General features: G+C 32.1%; 1 protein-coding gene across 2 annotated transcripts in view; it reads right to left on the reverse strand.

The window, feature by feature from the left end:
- Positions 1–20562, reverse strand: part of clu (clustered mitochondria protein homolog) — a 46751-nt gene extending 26189 nt beyond the window's left edge. Inside the window, exons 1-3 of one of the 2 annotated variants that reach the window (XM_088183444.1) lie at positions 20432–20562; positions 16751–16824; positions 16517–16676 (exon numbers count right to left, since the gene is read on the reverse strand). Coding sequence is in view for 1 of the 2 variants with exons in the window: in XM_088183443.1 (XP_088039569.1) it covers positions 20432–20483 (52 nt within the window). In the remaining variant the exon portion in view is untranslated. The remainder of the gene's footprint in view (positions 1–16516; positions 16677–16750; positions 16825–20431) is intronic. The other variant, XM_088183443.1, reaches the window with a different exon arrangement.
- Positions 20563–20927: the final 365 nt, after the last annotated feature.

Raw genomic sequence — 20927 nt, forward strand, 5'->3', positions numbered from 1 at the left:
ACTACTGATCGCGTTAAAATTATTTAACTGTTCTATAGAAATAACAATTCTGTACGAACTATGTATTTAAATATACGGGAAGTTTATGGTCAATTCTATCGTCCTACTGAGCGAACAAATAACAACGTAGTGAAAAAAATTGAAAAGACTGGAAGCGTTATATTATAAATATAATAGTTAGGTTGGGTTTAAACAGCAATAATTCGATTCGATTTTTTCACGTATACGGTTTTATCGAATACGAGTCATCATTTCACACAGCGACAATTTGATTCGAATTTTTAGCGTTGGCGAGAGGCGCAGCAACGAGCATATGTCGCAAGTCAGCGCTCTTCCACTTCTCTTATATTGCTATGAACTGGTGCGCAACTAACGTTTTAGGAGAAAACGATAGTTGCGCACCAGTTCATAGCAATATAAGAGATTTAGGAGTAAACGATAAAATATTACGAATAATCAATGTCTTAACAATAAAAAATTACAAATATATTTATTTTTATTTAAAAAATAATTAGATTTAATACTAATGTATTGCCCCACTTCAATTATTGTGCAACAATACTATATATGCTTAATAAATTAGATAAGATGATGTTGCAAAAATTACAAAATAGGGCAATGAGAGTAGTTTTAAATAAAAATATATTTACTAGTTGTAGAAATATGATTGAAAGATTGGAATGGTTCGATATTCAAGAAATAATAAAGTTGATTTTTTTATTATTTATATATGTTATAAAATAATATGCTACCGCGTAAATCGAGGAATGAGTGTAATATTTTTTTGGGAATTTGGAATAGTCTTTTCAGGGGCAGATATAATTGAAATTAAACTTTTTACAGATTTAAAGGTTGAAACGCCCCATGCTCTCATTATTATTATATTTTTATTATTATTAATTTATTTAACTAATACTGCAAATTGTTTATACACTAAACAAATATTATCAAAACATACATATAACATATAATATAAACAGAAACAGAATATAAAAATATTTTAATATTATTTTTTTTTATTAACGCAAGTAGTAGGTGTTCACACCTTCATACATTATTCCCCTGGCATTATACCTAACTATCCATAAATTAACTCTATTTCTACTATTACATCTATGTACTTCTGTATTTATTTTTAAATTCTTATTAAAATCGATAATTTCGCGTCTTCGGCCACACTTTCACTTACATCAGCAATATTCTCGGCTGAACGGGCGCCACAAAGATGTAATTAGGCTGGATCACACAGCAATATTTTTTCCGTTTACCGCATACGAGATTTTATCGAATTTCACACTGAAGCCATGCGGTAAAAATCCCGTATTCGAGAAAAAATAATCCCGTATACTGATCGAACTTGTCATTGAAGTACGGGAAATCTTAAAACGTTATTTTTTTTGTAAAATCGAAGGTTTTTTTTATAAAATGTCCAAAAAATGTTTCTTTGTTTTTTAGTTTTGTTTAATATAAAATGTAAGGGTATAATTATTTTGAGTTTTTTGATGTGTTGGTCACCTGTATCGCTATAAAATTATTGGCTTTTTAATATTATTTTTTTATTGTCATATAATTTACTTACTTTTAATTTTCACATAATAAAACATATTTACGATTTTTAAAATGTAAGTTTCATTTTAACATTTTTTTCACATTTAGCTTATAAATTTACAGCTATTTTGAAGAAATATTCTGGGGTCTAGTTGCAGTAACACACAGAAGGGAAATTTTAGTGTTGATGTCCCTTATTTGTATCTGTACGCAGCACTTCCAATCTTCTTGCTAAAAATCATCAAAGCTAGCTATTGCAATACGAAAGTAATTATAAAATTTCTATTCATCATTTCTCAGACATTTTTATCTTGTTGTGGGCCAGTCTGTGATAGTAGAGGATGAACCCAGAACCTCCTAAAACGTTAGTTGCGCACCAGTTCATAGCAATATAAGAGAAGTGGAAGAGCGCTGACTTGCGACATATGCTCGTTGCTGCGCCTCTCGCCAACGCTAAAAATTCGAATCAAATTGTCGCTGTGTGAAATGATGACTCGTATTCGATAAAACCGTATACGTGAAAAAATCGAATCGAATTATTGCTGTTTAAACCCAACCTAACTATTATATTTATAATATAACGCTTCCAGTCTTTTCAATTTTTTTCACTACGTTGTTATTTGTTCGCCATTTCGTAAATGTATCGCTTAACCACTACTGATCGCGTTAAAATTATTTAACTGTTCTATAGAAATAACAATTCTGTACGAACTATGTATTTAAATATACGGGAAGTTTATGGTCAATTCTATCGTCCTACTGAGCGAACAAATAACAACGTAGTGAAAAAAATTGAAAAGACTGGAAGCGTTATATTATAAATATAATAGTTAGGTTGGGTTTAAACAGCAATAATTCGATTCGATTTTTTCACGTATACGGTTTTATCGAATACGAGTCATCATTTCACACAGCGACAATTTGATTCGAATTTTTAGCGTTGGCGAGAGGCGCAGCAACGAGCATATGTCGCAAGTCAGCGCTCTTCCACTTCTCTTATATTGCTATGAACTGGTGCGCAACTAACGTTTTAGGAGGTTCTGGGTTCATCCTCTACTATCACAGACTGGCCCACAACAAGATAAAAATGTCTGAGAAATGATGAATAGAAATTTTATAATTACTTTCGTATTGCAATAGCTAGCTTTGATGATTTTTAGCAAGAAGATTGGAAGTGCTGCGTACAGATACAAATAAGGGACATCAACACTAAAATTTCCCTTCTGTGTGTTACTGCAACTAGACCCCAGAATATTTCTTCAAAATAGCTGTAAATTTATAAGCTAAATGTGAAAAAAATGTTAAAATGAAACTTACATTTTAAAAATCGTAAATATGTTTTATTATGTGAAAATTAAAAGTAAGTAAATTATATGACAATAAAAAAATAATATTAAAAAGCCAATAATTTTATAGCGATACAGGTGACCAACACATCAAAAAACTCAAAATAATTATACCCTTACATTTTATATTAAACAAAACTAAAAAACAAAGAAACATTTTTTGGACATTTTATAAAAAAAACCTTCGATTTTACAAAAAAAATAACGTTTTAAGATTTCCCGTACTTCAATGACAAGTTCGATCAGTATACGGGATTATTTTTTCTCGAATACGGGATTTTTACCGCATGGCTTCAGTGTGAAATTCGATAAAATCTCGTATGCGGTAAACGGAAAAAATATTGCTGTGTGATCCAGCCTAATTACATCTTTGTGGCGCCCGTTCAGCCGAGAATATTGCTGATGTAAGTGAAAGTGTGGCCGAAGACGCGAAATTATCGATTTTAATAAGAATTTAAAAATAAATACAGAAGTACATAGATGTAATAGTAGAAATAGAGTTAATTTATGGATAGTTAGGTATAATGCCAGGGGAATAATGTATGAAGGTGTGAACACCTACTACTTGCGTTAATAAAAAAAAATAATATTAAAATATTTTTATATTCTGTTTCTGTTTATATTATATGTTATATGTATGTTTTGATAATATTTGTTTAGTGTATAAACAATTTGCAGTATTAGTTAAATAAATTAATAATAATAAAAATATAATAATAATGAGAGCATGGGGCGTTTCAACCTTTAAATCTGTAAAAAGTTTAATTTCAATTATATCTGCCCCTGAAAAGACTATTCCAAATTCCCAAAAAAATATTACACTCATTCCTCGATTTACGCGGTAGCATATTATTTTATAACATATATAAATAATAAAAAAATCAACTTTATTATTTCTTGAATATCGAACCATTCCAATCTTTCAATCATATTTCTACAACTAGTAAATATATTTTTATTTAAAACTACTCTCATTGCCCTATTTTGTAATTTTTGCAACATCATCTTATCTAATTTATTAAGCATATATAGTATTGTTGCACAATAATTGAAGTGGGGCAATACATTAGTATTAAATCTAATTATTTTTTAAATAAAAATAAATATATTTGTAATTTTTTATTGTTAAGACATTGATTATTCGTAATATTTTATCGTTTACTATTTAATAAAAAAATATCCATTTGAATTATATTCATTCAAAAAATAATAAATGTTTGAATTTGTTGCAATAAATTAGAAAACAAAAGCAAAATTAAAGCGAACAACAACATAATTCAAATTAATGCGAACAACAACATAATTCAAACAATTCATACTTTTTATCTGTTGTTGAATAACAGAACCATAATATTTATATACAACATATGGTCACGAAATAATTAAGAGATTTAAAAAAAGTTTGATACTGTTTCATTATTTTATTTCCACTGTATAGTCTTGTAAATGATTAATTAAAACATAGTCTGACATAAACACGTTTTTATAAATTTTATCAAATTACCAAAATGGTTTAACAATAAGTTAAAATATGCACTAAAATGGGTACCGATTACCGGATTCACATTCCATAGAATTACACCGATTTTTGTTACGCAGATATTCAAAGACAATAACAAACAATCTGTTTCCGCCCGAATCATCGAGATTGGCAACCGATCGATAAATCGAAGGAACGTTGGACTTCCCCTGATTCTCAAATGTGTGTATATGTAAGCCTACCATTCTTACCAGACTACCATTTCGCTACCGACTAAAAATAAACAGGAGTTCACGCAGCGAGCAGAACCACATTAAGGAGTCATTGAATTTCAATAGTTAAATCCGATCTTCAAGACGACGTGATGCAGTACTGCGGCAATAATATATACGTATATATCCTCATTATTGCACAAATTGTAAGGCTCATTTTAAACAAACTAGACATTTGAATATTTGACTAAGATAGCAAAGAGTTAACAGCTTAAGAATATAACACACAACTTAAAAGCTCCATATACAATTCGAAAATGTATACACAGATAGCGAGTAAACCAAATTGGAATTTATTTGTTACGGATCAATAAATACTTGTTGACATTTGCGTATAAAAAAACAGTTAAAAGAGAGCTTCGTGTGTGTTATATTATTATCGTTACTGCTAACGTGAGTAAATAAGATGTTATTGAAATGAGAATATGTTGATTAAAAAAACCTATTTTTAAATGATTACAAAAAATAGTTTAGAATCTGTAGACATGTCAGTCAATACTATTCAGGTATCTTCTATGAGCCGAAAAATAGCGTAGTAAATAATTTATCTTTTTATTGGTCAATCAATTCTTTGATTATTGTCGTTAACGAAGTGGAAACAAATAAGTGATAATTAAAAATGAAATCGATAAAGCTTATACATAAAAATACTTTCATCTACTACCGTTCTCTTATTTTTAAATAATTTATAAAAAATATTTAAGATTCTTAGTCTATTCAGTAAGTCTATCTATTATTCGACAATATTTAGGTTTCCTCAATATATGACAATTTCATAAAGAGTCCCTGAAAATGTACCTTTTTGTTTGTCAGAATATCGGATTTGACTTACTATTTACTGACGTTGGATTTCCGCCATTTCTAAATGGTATACAAAACAGAACATTGACATACTGAATCACTTTAGAAACTACATCCACTTCGCTTAGAACTCGGAATAAACGAGATTTAATCGAATTTGCGATAAGCGAAATTTCGCCGAATCAATATGAAACGATCCATAAAAAGCCCAAGAAAGCAGCTGATTTCCACTTCAACTTTCCTCATGTGAACCTCAAGAGTTCAACCTGATCTTCAAGACAACTTGGAGACCAACACTGTAAGAGGCATTTCGATTTAAAATTTAAAAAGGTAAATATATATCGAATTAAATTAACACCGTTTATCAGCTTTTATACGGTATGTTTATTTGTTTCTGTCGTAACGATCGAACAAGTTTGAAGAACTTGGACTAGTTAATCTTTATTGCTTTACAATTAGTACGACCGAACATAAAATAACATATTTACTATTTTGCATTTACGTCATTGCTTGTAATAATACTTATAATAAGGCAGTATGTAAATTATGTGATTATCTATCTTATAGGACCAACAAATATATATGTGCAAAAAACAGTCATAATATACGCAATGTGTATAATACATGGAATCTAGACATATGATAAATATTCGATGTAACTTAAGTAGTTATATAGTATGTAGTTAAATATTTAAATCCCTAAAAAAAATTAAATAATATTTTGTAGCATTTTAGAATTACTAAGAATTTGGAAAAACATAGTTAATTATCGCTCTATTATTACTTTATTACTTTCTAATTAGCTCTTGTTAAACCTAATTTCCTGATATTTACGAAATAATTCATTAAAAATTTGATAATTACGGTATTCTACTAGATGTAATATTTATCTTATCTGAGTTTTAACTAAGTTGAAACTCAGGTTTGAATAATTAAAAGTTACTTATCTCTAAATATGAGCAATGATCAGGTATGTTTCTTCAGCGTAGCACTCATTCGACACATTAACATTAGTAGTTTAAATATTGTTGGTATTTACAAAACGCATTTAAGATCACGGGCAGGCCTGCCGAGAGGGGACGGGGAGGGGACAAATTCCCGGGACCCGTTCTCCTTGAGGGCGCCCCGACTTTGAAAAAAATCATAGTAAGAATATACGTACAAAAAAAGTAAAAACCGACCTCAAATAATGAATCTGAACTAAACTACAGTTGTTTGAGATGTATATACTGACGTATTTCAGGTATAAGTTCCTTCAGCCCTTTTTATACGTACAAGAAAAAAAGTAGCGGAACATTGCCTTCAAAAACACCCACTTTCTAGGTAGTACTTTCAGAATAAACATTATTAATCAAAGGGACTGATTGTAGTTTTTTGACGCGGCTCTGTTAAAATTTGTTTCCAAATTATTGTTGACTTTATTGATTTTTTAATGTTTAAAAAAGATTAGATATGAGAGGAAATATTCAACGAATGTAAATTAGTAGCAGTAAATTTAAGTATTTAATCTGAATTTTCAGAACGAATATCTAAACAAAAAACCAACAGCTGCACCAGCTGAATTAAATAAATTTAATGTTTTTATGGATTGTATCATCAGTAATTCTATAACTGCATTATATGCAGCAAAATAAATAAATAATACATTCAGTTTCGTGTGGTTATTCCAAAAAGAAAATCTAGAAAAAACAGTCTCGAATCTATACCGAAAATATTTTTTAAAACATGTCATTTCAATAAAATCATATCACCGGTAGATATATATTTTTACCAGAGAAAATAAAAATTATCTGGTAGATGCTAGTCCAATTATATGATTTCAACTTTTCTATATATAGTAATATATATATATATTTACATACTTATCATTATTTATCTATATCCGATGTATAAATGTTACAGGGAAAGTTTTTTGGTAAAGTTATATTTTCACTAGTTTCCTTTACTATTTCCAAATACATTTTCACCAGTAGATATATATTTCTACTAGCGAAAATATACATAATTTAACTGATAGGCGCTAAAATGTTCTAAAATGTATATGTAGCTCAATTTGGCAGTTGCGAAACGTCCATTTGCTGTTCAAACCCAAACCCAACCTAATGAAAGTTTTAAAACTAATTGTAGTTTTAGAACTTTTATTAGGTCAAGTCCAAAATACAAACTAAGCCAACTCATTTCTCAGGGTAAAATCGCATCTCACATATTGCTCCATATTTTGTCTGCATTTCGATATTACACTATGTTTTAAAAATATGATTGCTATCCTTACGGATATTTCTATGGACTTATAATATAAGAGGACTGATCAAAGTATATCCAAACTGAATTTTGATAAGGCAAAAATTCACTATATGACAACACTGAGCAGAAAAGAAAACACGACTAAATCAGGCAAATATTATGAATAGATATTTTTAATAATTTTTAATGCTTAATTAAAATATTTCGCATAAAATATGATTTCAAAAAATATGTCGCAACGGTGGCTACTTTTTATATTTATATATAGCATAGAAAGGGTTAACTCGTACCTATTATTATTTATTGTACGTTTACATTCAAATATTGATTATGTTACGTGTAATGTGAATACAACTTTCATACCTTTCGGTCTATCGACCTTTAAACCCCCCATTTTTAATAACTTCCTCAATATTTCTGATAGCCCGATAAGATATTACATATACAGCATGGCCTCGCAGAGGTTAGTTTTTTTTCAGAGACTGCAAATATCAAAGGATAATCAATTCATAAGTACCATGTGGGTGTGTCTTATTTCGCTAAGATCGCATCATCAATAAGTCCGCATAATTCTCAGACGTTATAGCAAAAAATACGCTTTTGCTTTGTGTATCACAAAGATAATTGAAAAAGAAGGAAGTTGCCGATCGAACGGGCGACTTGCATTCCGGCGTTATTTTTTCTATCCAACCCATTCCGATTCATTATTACCAACTAACTAAAGGTATATTCACAAACACACAAGGCATGTGCGTCCGTCGATTATTTGTAGAACACCGTCGTCGACACGTGACACGAGTTTCGTCCAAAATAGATCCACAATGTCTAATGTCTCTCTCGCGACGGACGTTTCTGAGGTTTTTCTATCTTGGTAGATGTCCAAAAACGATGTCGATGACAACTAACAGTGAACACTGGCTTGCGTATAATTTGACCAAACGCCTGGGGTGAAACGGCAGTAACATTTCAAACTGTCGCCATTGTCCCAACAGACGCGCCGTTATTGTTACGAAATTACAGGTGGAAATACAATGTACCGGGTAAAAATTATGTGTGTACTTTGGAGTCGAGAGAGTTGTTGCGTATTGTGTCCAGAGATGAAAATATGTGTATGTACCATATGTGCACTTGTGAGCGCTCCACGCAATATAAACAGATCAATTGAGTATATTTCCATCGGAAAATGAGATAGACATTGAACTTATCAGCTTATGAATATACGAAAACACATTAACATTCAGATTATGAATCACAAGCTTTCTGAAAATACTTTTAAAAACAAGGTTTGTGGTACAATATGAACCTTAAAACCCAAAGAGCTGTAAGAGATCTGGAATAACTCCAGTTAAACACAAAAATGGTATATTATAGTTTACGTCCAAAATTATAATATTATTTAAATACAGAATTCAAAAATCTGTTTTATGTAAATTGATTCAGTACAATCAGTATATTTTATAGCTTTTTACTGTTTATTCGCTGACGCATTTTAAACGTCGTGCACACTACCGACAACTTGTGAATGGTATATTAAAAAACGCGGAAATGTTTTGTGGAGGTTTCAATCACCTGCGTAATAAATTAAGAGGTCATTTTAATGAATAAAAATAAATAACAACTCGTCTCAAAAGTAAGGCCTAACAATGAAATAGAGATCTCAGGGCTAAACAATTGCGTTAATAATTAATATTTCTCATCCGTTTCAAGACGTTAATCGCTACCCGGAAAACTACGCTTTGTTCGGAAAGGATGGACGATATTCAATGCGTTCTACCGTGTGCAAAAGAACAATTATTATTTTTACCCCTTTGTTAACAATCGCTGAAAATAGCCATTTGGACGTTTTACTATTAAGGCGTAAAAACATTTCGTGGGTGTGTTATAGAAGCGATGCAATTGGCCCGCTAACATCCTCATATGCGATTCGCTAGAGCTGTCTTGAATCAGAAATATAAAATATGCAACGCTTAGCCAAAGGCGGGTTTTCGACTTTCAAGAACAGCTATTTCTACTCCACCACCAAATTTATGTGGTATTTTATATATGCCTTTTAAAAAAAACTGTTTCGATTTCATTTTAATTATCACGAAATTCATACGCGAAATAAGAAAAATTTGTTATTATCGATCGGAAGTATAGTTATATAATAATCACTTATTCTGATCTCTCAAAAATAATAGAAATTGAAAAACTAAATATTTACAAGCCCAAGTTTTTCAACGACTTAATTAGTAAATCTTGTGGATCTTATTGATGAAACAGTGATGGAATGGATCTTTAAATAGTATTTTTAATGTTGCATCACTAATTCTTAAAAACTATCATATCAATGTTAAAAAAAATTAAGAAAACTTGATCATTTCTTGATTTTTATTGGGTTCATTTTGAATTTGAACAATGGCGTTTAATTGAAACGCTAAACGAGACGAGAACTGATTTCTGCTGAGAAAGGTGTCAAGCAACGGATTTCTTTATTTATTTATTTTAAATCTGATCATGACAGATTTCCCCAATGCGTCATGATAATCATAACACAAAAAAATATAAATAGAAGCGCACTTTTACACATATATCATAGTATTATTAAAAAAATCATACAAAATGGTAAATAACATAAAAATAATAAGCACCATTCCACATTCATTTTTACAGCCCCTCACAACTATTACCGAAAAAATCATTATGTTTGGCAAGCTCAGGATTGCAATACTGGTAATATCGGTATTGGGGCAAAAATCGACCTTCGGTACTACCGGAATTATAAAATAAAATAGTGGTAGATTCTAGGACGCTACGAACTAGCGTATCGTACAGAGCGCGAATCGTAAATAATATATAAAAGTGGCACGCGCTCCGCATGATGAAGTCGAGCATCCTTGACGCTTTATCGCAAACTTTGACAATGTGCATTAAAAATCTCCGTCTATAAAATGTAAGACAAAAAGTGAAAAGTAGCCTGTTTTCGATTGATCACATCAACATTGACTCCAGGTTCAATAAAGAAAGCAAACCCGCATTTGTGCGAAAGCTCGGAAACACCGAATAAGACCCGCCGCCGGGGTTTGTCCTTGGCCTGTCAGACCCACACAGACGCCCCCAAAGACTACAGCCCTTAAAGCACCATATCGACTTTCAGAGGATCGATGGTGTCAGAGCGCATTATTAGTATCCAATGAATATCGCGTCCCCAGTGACATCAAAACTATTGTTTTATGTTTGTAATTTATATCTATATAATATACTTTTAATTAAATAAATATTTAATGAAATTTAAAAGACTGAATTGCGTCTTCTTCGGTGAACCCATAACATTTTTGTGCCGGTTAAACAGTCCTAAAATACCGAATCTAAAATTTCTTCAAATCAAAAATACATTCTTCCCCGCATAGAAAGCAAAATAGAAACCACTAAGCTGTAAACGTAAATCATTCCTCAATATAAAGTAAGATGATAGCACTCTAAGAATAACAGGAATACAAATAGTAAACAATTACTGGTTTGCATAAGATCAATAGATATTAATATTGGCGAATGCCATGGCAAGTGAAAGTAAGAACAAGAACAGTTAAGACTAGATTGAATAGCTTTTTGTACTCAAATCATCGTTAAAAACGAAAAATAGAAACGGGTATATGTAATGTAAATAATAATAAAAATATATTTGAATAACGTCCCACGCTGATGGCGCACGAAAATGTCAATTTAATACGAGCCATCATATCGTGTAGGGGCGCCATTAAAATAACCCTAGAGATTGGATCGACCCTTGTCCGGTTTGAGGAACGAAAATATGCTACTTATCGAGAAGTAATATGTAAATATACGTCTGGTTCGAAGCATTCAAGGTAACGCAGGGGTTATCCGAGAAGTTCAAAAGTTTTAAATTGCCTATTCACACCACGTATGATTCGAACTGAGCCCAAATCCGAGTATTTTTTATTTGTTTTAAATATACCTCCGTGAAACGTTTAGGTACTGTGTCCTTCAAGAAAAGGGACTTGGGTAAATACGCATCATTTAACATAGGTAGGACGGTAAAAATACGTTGAGCGCCAATGTCGCTTGGAACGGATGCCGCTCGGAATGTAAATGTATACGGAATTATGTAAATATGAACAAAAGGTGTAATGAAGGGTTTTCGGGTTGTGAAGCGACGCTGCACGCTATAGAAAATTTGCAGTTTTTTACTACAGTGTGCGATCCATTGTTGGACATCGCTGTCGATGCGTATTTCTGGTCCGGGTATTACACAAACCATAGTTCAACACACTTCGCATATTATTTCGCACGGGTTATTTTCACGCCGATTTGGCTGATGCAATACACATCTGACAATTTGCAATTGCCAAAAAAGTTCACAATCCAAGATGTAAATGATTAGATTAACGAATGTATATATAGCCAAGATAAGATTCATACTACTGTCATTGATCAATAGTGAACGGCTTTAAAGGCGTTAATTGATGTAATTAGTAAGACAATGTAACTACATACATAGTATAGCAATTGCTCAAGTGGTGAGACAACTATCAATTGAATGATTTTGGCATCGATACTGATTAACGCGAAGATATAGTAATACTAGTGAAAAATAATTTAAAAGCACATGCAGTTAATCGATGGCTATATTATTGTTATTAAAATAATATAGAAGCGGTAATCGCTCTATAAAGACTCGTGGCTTGTAAGTGTTAACTTTACTGTGTTGACGTAATCGATAAGCGAAATCATGCGTAGAAAAAATATTTTCGTCCCAATACATTCTTAGATTAACCAGAGTATCATTTCATAAAATATAACAGTATACTTATTTTTTGTATTTGATACATAATAAATAAATAATACAAATACAAAATCCCGCAACATCTCATTATAGTCCATTTTAAAAAAAGGAGTAGAGCTTCAGAAAATATATAATATAATTATCAAATGTAACTGTTTGCATTCTGTCCCATTAACAACGGCCGTAGCAACAACGTGTTTGTTATTATTCAAATTTTGACGCCGGCTACAATAGCGTCACAATCACAAATATTGTTCCATGGTTAAAAAATGCTTATATCCTTCAAAAGTTCAGAATAATATTTTTTTTAGTAACTTCATACATGTTTTATAATTTCAGTTGATTATTAACCTATGTGCACTTCCAAAATTAAAGAAATTGTGGCTTACAAAATGATGTTTTTCAGGTGTTCTAATCATAGGGACCTTGAACGTTGAATTTGTCGAATCACGCACACGCAAGAGGTTCACACATTCACACAAACACAAGTATAAATAAATCGAATGCATGCATCCTCAATTAACGCTGCACGTCTACGGTTACCATGGAATTGGGCTCACACACCATTTGCCAAGCGGCGCTCGATGCCAATACGCTAATAAGCGAACATCAGTCAATGATGAACGATGATGAAACATCAATACGAAGAGTAAAAACTAAGCTATGTGTGAGTGAGAGAGAGAGAGACTTTTCGGGAAACTCGTCGGAAAAGGAGGGTTAAGGGTCACGGTCGAATTTTCCGTGTTCGCGCTGTCCATGAGATCTCAAGCGGCAATTTGGTGAAATTACGTCAATTCAGAATATGAAAAATCTTGGGAGTAAAAGAGAAAAGAAAAACTGGCAAAATCGCACGTATCTGGGAGCACACCTGAAATGGTTACAATTGCGAAATGTAATGGAAACAAGACAAATAAAAACACACTTTGAGTGCAAGAATACAAATAAATTAGTATAGTACTTTCGAGTGCGTCATTCACAAGTAAAATCTGTACTTTCCTGTTGTCGGGGATCAAATTTATTCTAAAAAAAATTTATTCATTTGTTTATACATAATTATAAATTACATTTAGTTATTCATGGGGTGTTCAGACCAAGTTCTGACCAACGCTCGCTCGCTGCCGCTCGTTCGCACTTAAACTGTTTACATATTAAAACGTTAGAACAGTGAACAGGTACGGCTTCTGTTTCGGTATAAGGAAGATTGAACACGTTAATTTTCAATGAAAATATAATTGAATATGTGGAGTTTTATTCTTAAAACTCGCGTTGATTTACTGTGACCAAAATGATCATCCATCAACAAGGAAACAAGACAGTAGCGTAAAGGATGGGACCACACAAAAGCCCTCGTTACGACCAGAAAGAAACACGCAAGTGTTCTTACTGTAAATATTCTCTGTCATTGGAAGAATATTTCTTTGTTGCGAAACGTTCACGGAAACAATAAATCACAGTTGCAGTATACGACCTCGGACAATGCCCATCAAGCAAATGTTACTTTCTAAAGGCGTATACCTATTTCGCTGTTCTACGAAACGAGTACATCTCCAACCCCTATTACTGAAAAAAATGGTTGAAGAATAAATGTCCAAGCGTTAAATATCAGGTGAAAGCGTTAACTATTATTTCTAAATTGCATCATGACTTCTACAAAATTTGGAATACAAACAAATCATCGCCAAATCTTCGGTGATTTGTATTATATATGCTAGCATTATTATTAGGTCTAGCGGATCATGCCATGGTTTGTTACGAAAAAAGCAAAACACAAACGTGTGTATAATTTATATATTAAGTCGTTAATGTGAACAATTTGTTAAATAGCTCGTTTTCTCAAGATGCTAATAGTTATACTTATCGTATATATGGCAGAGAATTATTGTTTTGTCGAAAAAGTGACACTATAAAGTACTTATGATTAAATTAAAATTACGATGATTTATATTATAAACTACATATAATGATCCATTATAAATATCATTGATTCTGTCCTGATAAACGAAATATAAAGGATACGCAACAACAATCAATCAATACTGATGAACATCGCCAGGCAATATATTGTGTCATATAACGGCTAAGTGGTATTGTTTTATTATTGACGTTTATTGGTAAATATATGTAAAATATATTAATATATTTTAGTAGGAATGAGATTAGCATAACCAAACAGCAAAACAAAAGTTTGTATATGTAAGCATAGCAAACACTTTGAGAACATCTTGTTAATAGTTTAACGGAGCTTATATGTTTGATATAGAAAAAGCTTTTGACATCGTATCATGTATGATCCAACAACTATACAGATATAAAACCCCTGGCTATCTACTATCCTTAATACGCTCATACCTGAAAAGTAGAAGCTGTGTTGTTTCACTAAATAATGAACACTCGATACCGCGTAAAATTCCAGCTAGTTTCTTAGGGAAGTTTGCTAAGGCCGTTTCTCTTTATCTTGTATACGAACGATATCCCAGAAATAAAAAATACGTTGACGATACAGCTATTTAAATAAGTGCTTACGGTCTTAAACTAATCGCATATAAATTACAAAAGCTTTTGAAATTTTTAATAAATTGAAACAGAAGCAATTACTTTTACAAAACTTAAGACAAACAGTAATGTAAAATGTAAAACAAGCGTTAACTATAAGAGTTTACACCTGGACTCCAAACTTAAATTAATTACACATATTTTGGAATTTCGCTCAAAAGAGCTTGCTGCCATTGCGGACCTGAGACCGATATTTAATAAAAAAGAGCGCGCTAACCATAAAAAATAAAATTTTGATCTATTCACAATTAATTAACTTATTTTAACATATGCCTGTCTGGTAAGGAGTAACACCAGTAATACTATTATATTTTCTAAATTACAAGTCATTCAAAATAAAGCTATAAAAATAATATATAATACACATTTTTATACTAATCTTAAATTGCATATTAGTCTTCAAATAACAACAATTAAAGAACACTCATTTTAATACCAGAACATATAAAAATATTTCGCGAGACCACACTCACTAAGTACAAAATGCCAAAGCACATGTTGTTTTAGTGACTAAAGACAATTTATCAATAGTTCAGATCTTCAGTGAAATATACTAAAATTATCACTTATTTATTGTTTTTTTTATATCCTATATTTTTTTCGCTTGAATTGTTAACGGTTTTTTAATTATTTTCTTTAAGTTGAAACTATCAACGTTTTATTTTATATCAAATTGTAAACATGAAAATGATTATAAATCAGTAACATGTATTGTGTTTGTAAAATTATTTATATATTGAATCCTTCATACTCAATGGTCACAATATTTATAACTAAATTTAACATACTGCAGGTTTGCAGTTGTTACCTATGAAAAAAACAAATTTGTTTCTTGATAGATCATTTTGTTCTATCAAAAATCTATCAAGGTTGAAAACATTTTAAGGAATGAGTTGAGAATGTGTCATGTCAATCAGAAACGTGTTTGATTCCAGACGTCATTCTGATTTTTTACTACTGAGGAGACATGGGTTTACCACTATCTGCCTGAATCAAAGCAGCAGTCGAAACATTAGAGGGATAGGGGTTCACCGCTGTGAAGGCAATGTGATATGTTCAGGCAATATTGACCTTAACTGGACAATATTGGCTGAACATATTACATCAAGAATAAATAAAAAGAAAGCGCTAAAAGTGTTTTGTACCATCAGGATAATGCTTAAACATACAAATTTTGAATAGAACCTTCATCCTCCATATTCACATAATCTAACTCCGTGGGACTTCCATCAATCACCGAACCACAAAAAATCTACAACTGAATTTTCCACTAAAATAAATATTGTATTTTATATGCTTAGAAATGCATAAGAAAATACCAATGGCATTGCATTGAATAAGTATTGTTTAAACTATCCTTTGTAATAACAGACTTGGCAATCACAAAGGAATGGATAATAAGTGGAGCTAAACACTAACGAGATTGGCTAAAAAATTACATCGCTCCCACTCGTCCAGCTATCCCATTAATATAAAATAATTAACTTACTATCAGACTGGCAGACGACTCATGGATTCTTAATACTCGTCAAGTTGACTTAGCTGACAGATGAGGAGCCAAAGACCAGAATTACTCAATTTTCACAACTGTGCGGCTCTACGACTCTTCCTCTTTTGCCACCACTGCCTTACACTGAATTTATATTTTCCTGAACAATAATCTGTTTTCAAATAACTATAAATTTCGTAAAAAATGGCAATATCTCAGATGGATATACTTTACCTATATATTACGAATATTCAAAGCATGATCTCACCTACTTCCATCATCAAAAGCCCGGCCTTGAATGTGATTAGCTGTATGCGATATTATAGTAAATTATACATAGATTTTAAATTAAATCTGCAATTCGAAAGCTTCATATAATACATGGCATGCAACTAATAATTGATAATATTATGTATCATTACAACATGCATTTGTAAATTGTAATGGATATTAGTATAAGTAAAACGGAAATATATTTGGTGCGTCACTTATATGAATGACTACATTTAATTAATGTGTATCTATCTAATCAGAATTTATACTATTTTTATCTGTAGTAAAATATTTTTCCTTCACGTAAAAATTTAGTAGAATTCCGTACGTGATGGAAAAAACTGATAAGGATTCAGAATATATGAATTAGTAGAAACCATCTATTCACGTCGAATACGAAGAGGAAAGGTTATTTTGTAACAGAAACACATGTAATATAATATCAGGGTTAGCAGATAATCGCATATATAAATCATTTCCAGTTTTCAAATATACGTTATATTAATTATCCATGTGCTCTACATAATTTTTAAGCTTAATAAAAATAATTCCTACCCAATATTTAGGCATTAAATCTGCAGCGATCTATATATTAATTAACTACCTTACATAAAATAAAATTTAATCATTATTACAGTCAGGTTTATTATTATTTGACCATTTTGTGATACTTCCCCAGAAAATCAGTTTGTGGCTCATTTATGTGGTTTTAGACAATTTATTTATCGATTCGAAAGGAAACTTTTGTATGAATATTGGGTACACCCCACGTTCATTTCTGATGAAGTTAGTGCAAGATTATTTATAAATGCAACATGCAAAATTGTAAAAAGAATCTGAATATTATTTTAAAAATATAACTCGACAGTAAAAGAGTTTGACTTGTTGAGCTTGAATCCAAGCTACATTGGTAATTTAGTTATTAACATTCCTTAAAAACATTGTATAAAAAAACAATATAAATAAATAAGTCTATTTCTGTCATTGCCTATTCATTAGACCAGGGGTCGACAAAGGCGGGTCATGAAGAAAAATTAAAGTGAGCTTTAAAAAAGTAAGTAATTTTTATATAGGAGCATTGTTTTAATTTATATTTTTAAGTTAAATTCGTTAAGAAGTGCAATGATATTTGGAGCAAAAGCTAATTTTCAAAGCTATTTACTATGACTGAGCCTTCGAACTGCTATATGGTAGAGCAAGTCAGGATATTAGGCTTTCATTTATAATAAAAAAGTCATGGAACTGAAGACGGTTAAGTTCATAAACACTTTATACGACCTTAATCGGTTTTTTATTTATATTTTCACAATTTTTTTTAAATATAACACATTTATTGGGGTGCCCCATAGTTATGGCCAAGGCTGTATATCTACCGGTGAAAATTTATTCCGATATGATTTCACTGAAATTACATATTTATAAAAATATTTTTGGAATAGACTTGCTGTAATTTATATTTTTAAATTTTTATAATTTTACAAATTTTTGTTAGTTCTCAATTTTCCTTTTTGTATTTTATTGTGTATTATATATTTTATATGCTTTAAGTGCTAAATGCACTTTGCATACAGGCGAAAAATATACATATATATATATAAAATATGTATGTGTGTGAGAAATAAAAATAAAATAAAATAAAGTAGTAATTATTGAGTTTTATTTTCACATCTTTATATTATGCTGCGGGCCCACGTAACATAGCAAACCTCTGTATTTATCCTGGAGGAAAAAATGTTGAGTATGACTGTCCTAAACCTTTATATTATCGTTGAGATTGGATCCTTAGTTACAGACATAATAAAAAAGTATATGTATTTGACGGATAAAATGACAAAAATTTAACTAAATTAGCTTACGTTGTATGGTTTCAATAAATAAACCATCAGCGAGCAATTGTAGAATCGGTGAACTTGCCGTTCGACTAATTGCGGGTCGGTGAATTTTTCATTTGACAATTTTACCGGTCGGTGAACTTGTCGATGACCGGATTATTGCGCAAACAAAAATTGCGCACACGAAAATTCAGAACATAAATGATCGCTTGATTGTCAAATATATTTTACTTTTAATTATTGTATAAAATAATTACTGCTTTATATTCTTCTCTACTTTTAAGTAAAAAATTGCGTAAAATTAGGAAATGTAGGTGTATCATACAAATGTAAATTATGTACTAATATAATTGTAAAATATTTTTAAAATATGAATTTTTAAATTAAAATCATATTGACATATGTATGTGATATTAAATATATACACATTATGTGTATATGTTCATCTATGATCGGAATTTTCGCTGTGCGCAATTTTCATTTGCGCAATAATCACCGAACCGAACTTTCTGGATACCTGAAATATTGCCTTACCCACATACTCGGGACCTTTTTAGTAGCAATTTAAATGGTAGTCGTTCATATAGATGACAAAACACTAATGGATGTGTTTCTTTTTATCGTTCGATCAGATTGGAGATTCCGGGATTAGAATTATCTGTCGAGCAATTTTCCCTAAGCTAATATAACATTTTCAAGGTCGACGTCGATACGGTGAAAATAAACGAAACACAAATAGAAACGAATAATAGTATTGCAGAACGAGCGACCATGACCTCGCTCATTGACGTAAGAGCCACCGAACGACAAACTCGCAATTCGCAATTCGCAATTCGCACGCGGTTCGCCGGTTTCGAACTCCTGGCTTTAATTTTGACACTTTTTATATTGCGCGCATTGCGTTACGAAACGTCGCAGTTAGCGCGCGAGATAACGTTTCAAAGATCGCGAATGATTTATATAGAATAGAATAGAGTAGGAATTCGAATAAGAACAAAAGCGAAACGAGCTTCGGATACATGTGGCATCCGGCTGCAATGTTGACGAATGCGTTTTAGACGAAAAAAAAGGACCGAGAGACCGACATGCGCCGCAGACGCATGATCGGGGAACATCGACTTATGACTTGTTATCCTGTTCGTTTTGCTTAGCAACAAGGAACCGATCGATGTCTCCTTCCGTCAAATAGCGACGTTGCGAAACCGGTCTCCTTTGCTCGAGATATATATCGAACAATACACTACTCTCGGTCTCGTAGATACGAAAGTTGCTACGCTTATCTAGCGCCGGTAGGCCTGCATAGTTAAAATGGCCGTGTTCAGCCAGAATCGATCAATGAAACGGCGTGCGATAAAATTTCGCGTGACCGAATCGTTATGCAATTTATAATACGCGAACGTTTTAGGTTATCTTTCGCCGAACCACGCGCGTCCGCCAAGTCTTTCAGGAAGCGAATTCGACGTTTCGTCGTACGCGATACGCGATCATCGATCGCAGACATCTTTTTTCAGCAGCCGAAACTTCTACTTCCGTTGCGATTTGAAAAAACGCGATTCGATCGAAGCTTCGAACGTTGTGATGATCGTCGATACGAAAATTTAAGGCCGCGAATCTGACCGCTTAGACCGTATTACGAATTCGAATCAGAAACTCATTTGAAAAATGACGAATTTATCGCGACGATGTGATAACGTTTCAGGGTCGCGATTTTCAATTTAGGGCTCGTACTGCTGAAAAGCAACCGCGCGAACTTAGCGCTGCGGCATTACGTGAGTTACATAACGCATGCGGAACGGAGTTGGAGGTTTACCCTTGTGGAGGGGCGCGGAGGAAGCGGGGGCGGCGCGCGCCCCCAGCGACATGGTCCTGCGGCGACCGCTCAAGCGGCAAAAACACACCGGCCGCTCACACAGCCGACCGAACGCACGACACCGACACACTGGCCGCTACTGCTTTTTTTCTTCGATAGATCGCTCGGTCCAAACATGGACGCTACGCTCCTGTCATTGAGCGATGTGCACACCAATTTTTTAAATAATATAATCTTTTTTGCTACTTTCTTCTTATTGGAATGCAAATTTATTCATTTTATTTATTAATATTAAGGTGACCAGACGCCTTCCTCAAAAAAATTGACATTTTTTTGTTTCCTCAATACAATTATAAACCGTATTTTTTAAGTAGATTCGTTGCAGAGTTATTCATGGTGTGCTTACAACAACAACGTTTTGCAACATAAATACGACTTAAAATACAAACAGGTTATAAATACATCAAATGTAGCAACAAATAAATAAATATTTTGT

The sequence above is a fragment of the Plectrocnemia conspersa genome, unplaced genomic scaffold (assembly GCF_051122295.1).
Source record: "Plectrocnemia conspersa isolate PC_06_02 unplaced genomic scaffold, ASM5112229v1 ptg000003l, whole genome shotgun sequence".
In the NCBI taxonomy this organism is placed as follows: Eukaryota; Metazoa; Arthropoda; class Insecta; order Trichoptera; family Polycentropodidae; genus Plectrocnemia; species Plectrocnemia conspersa.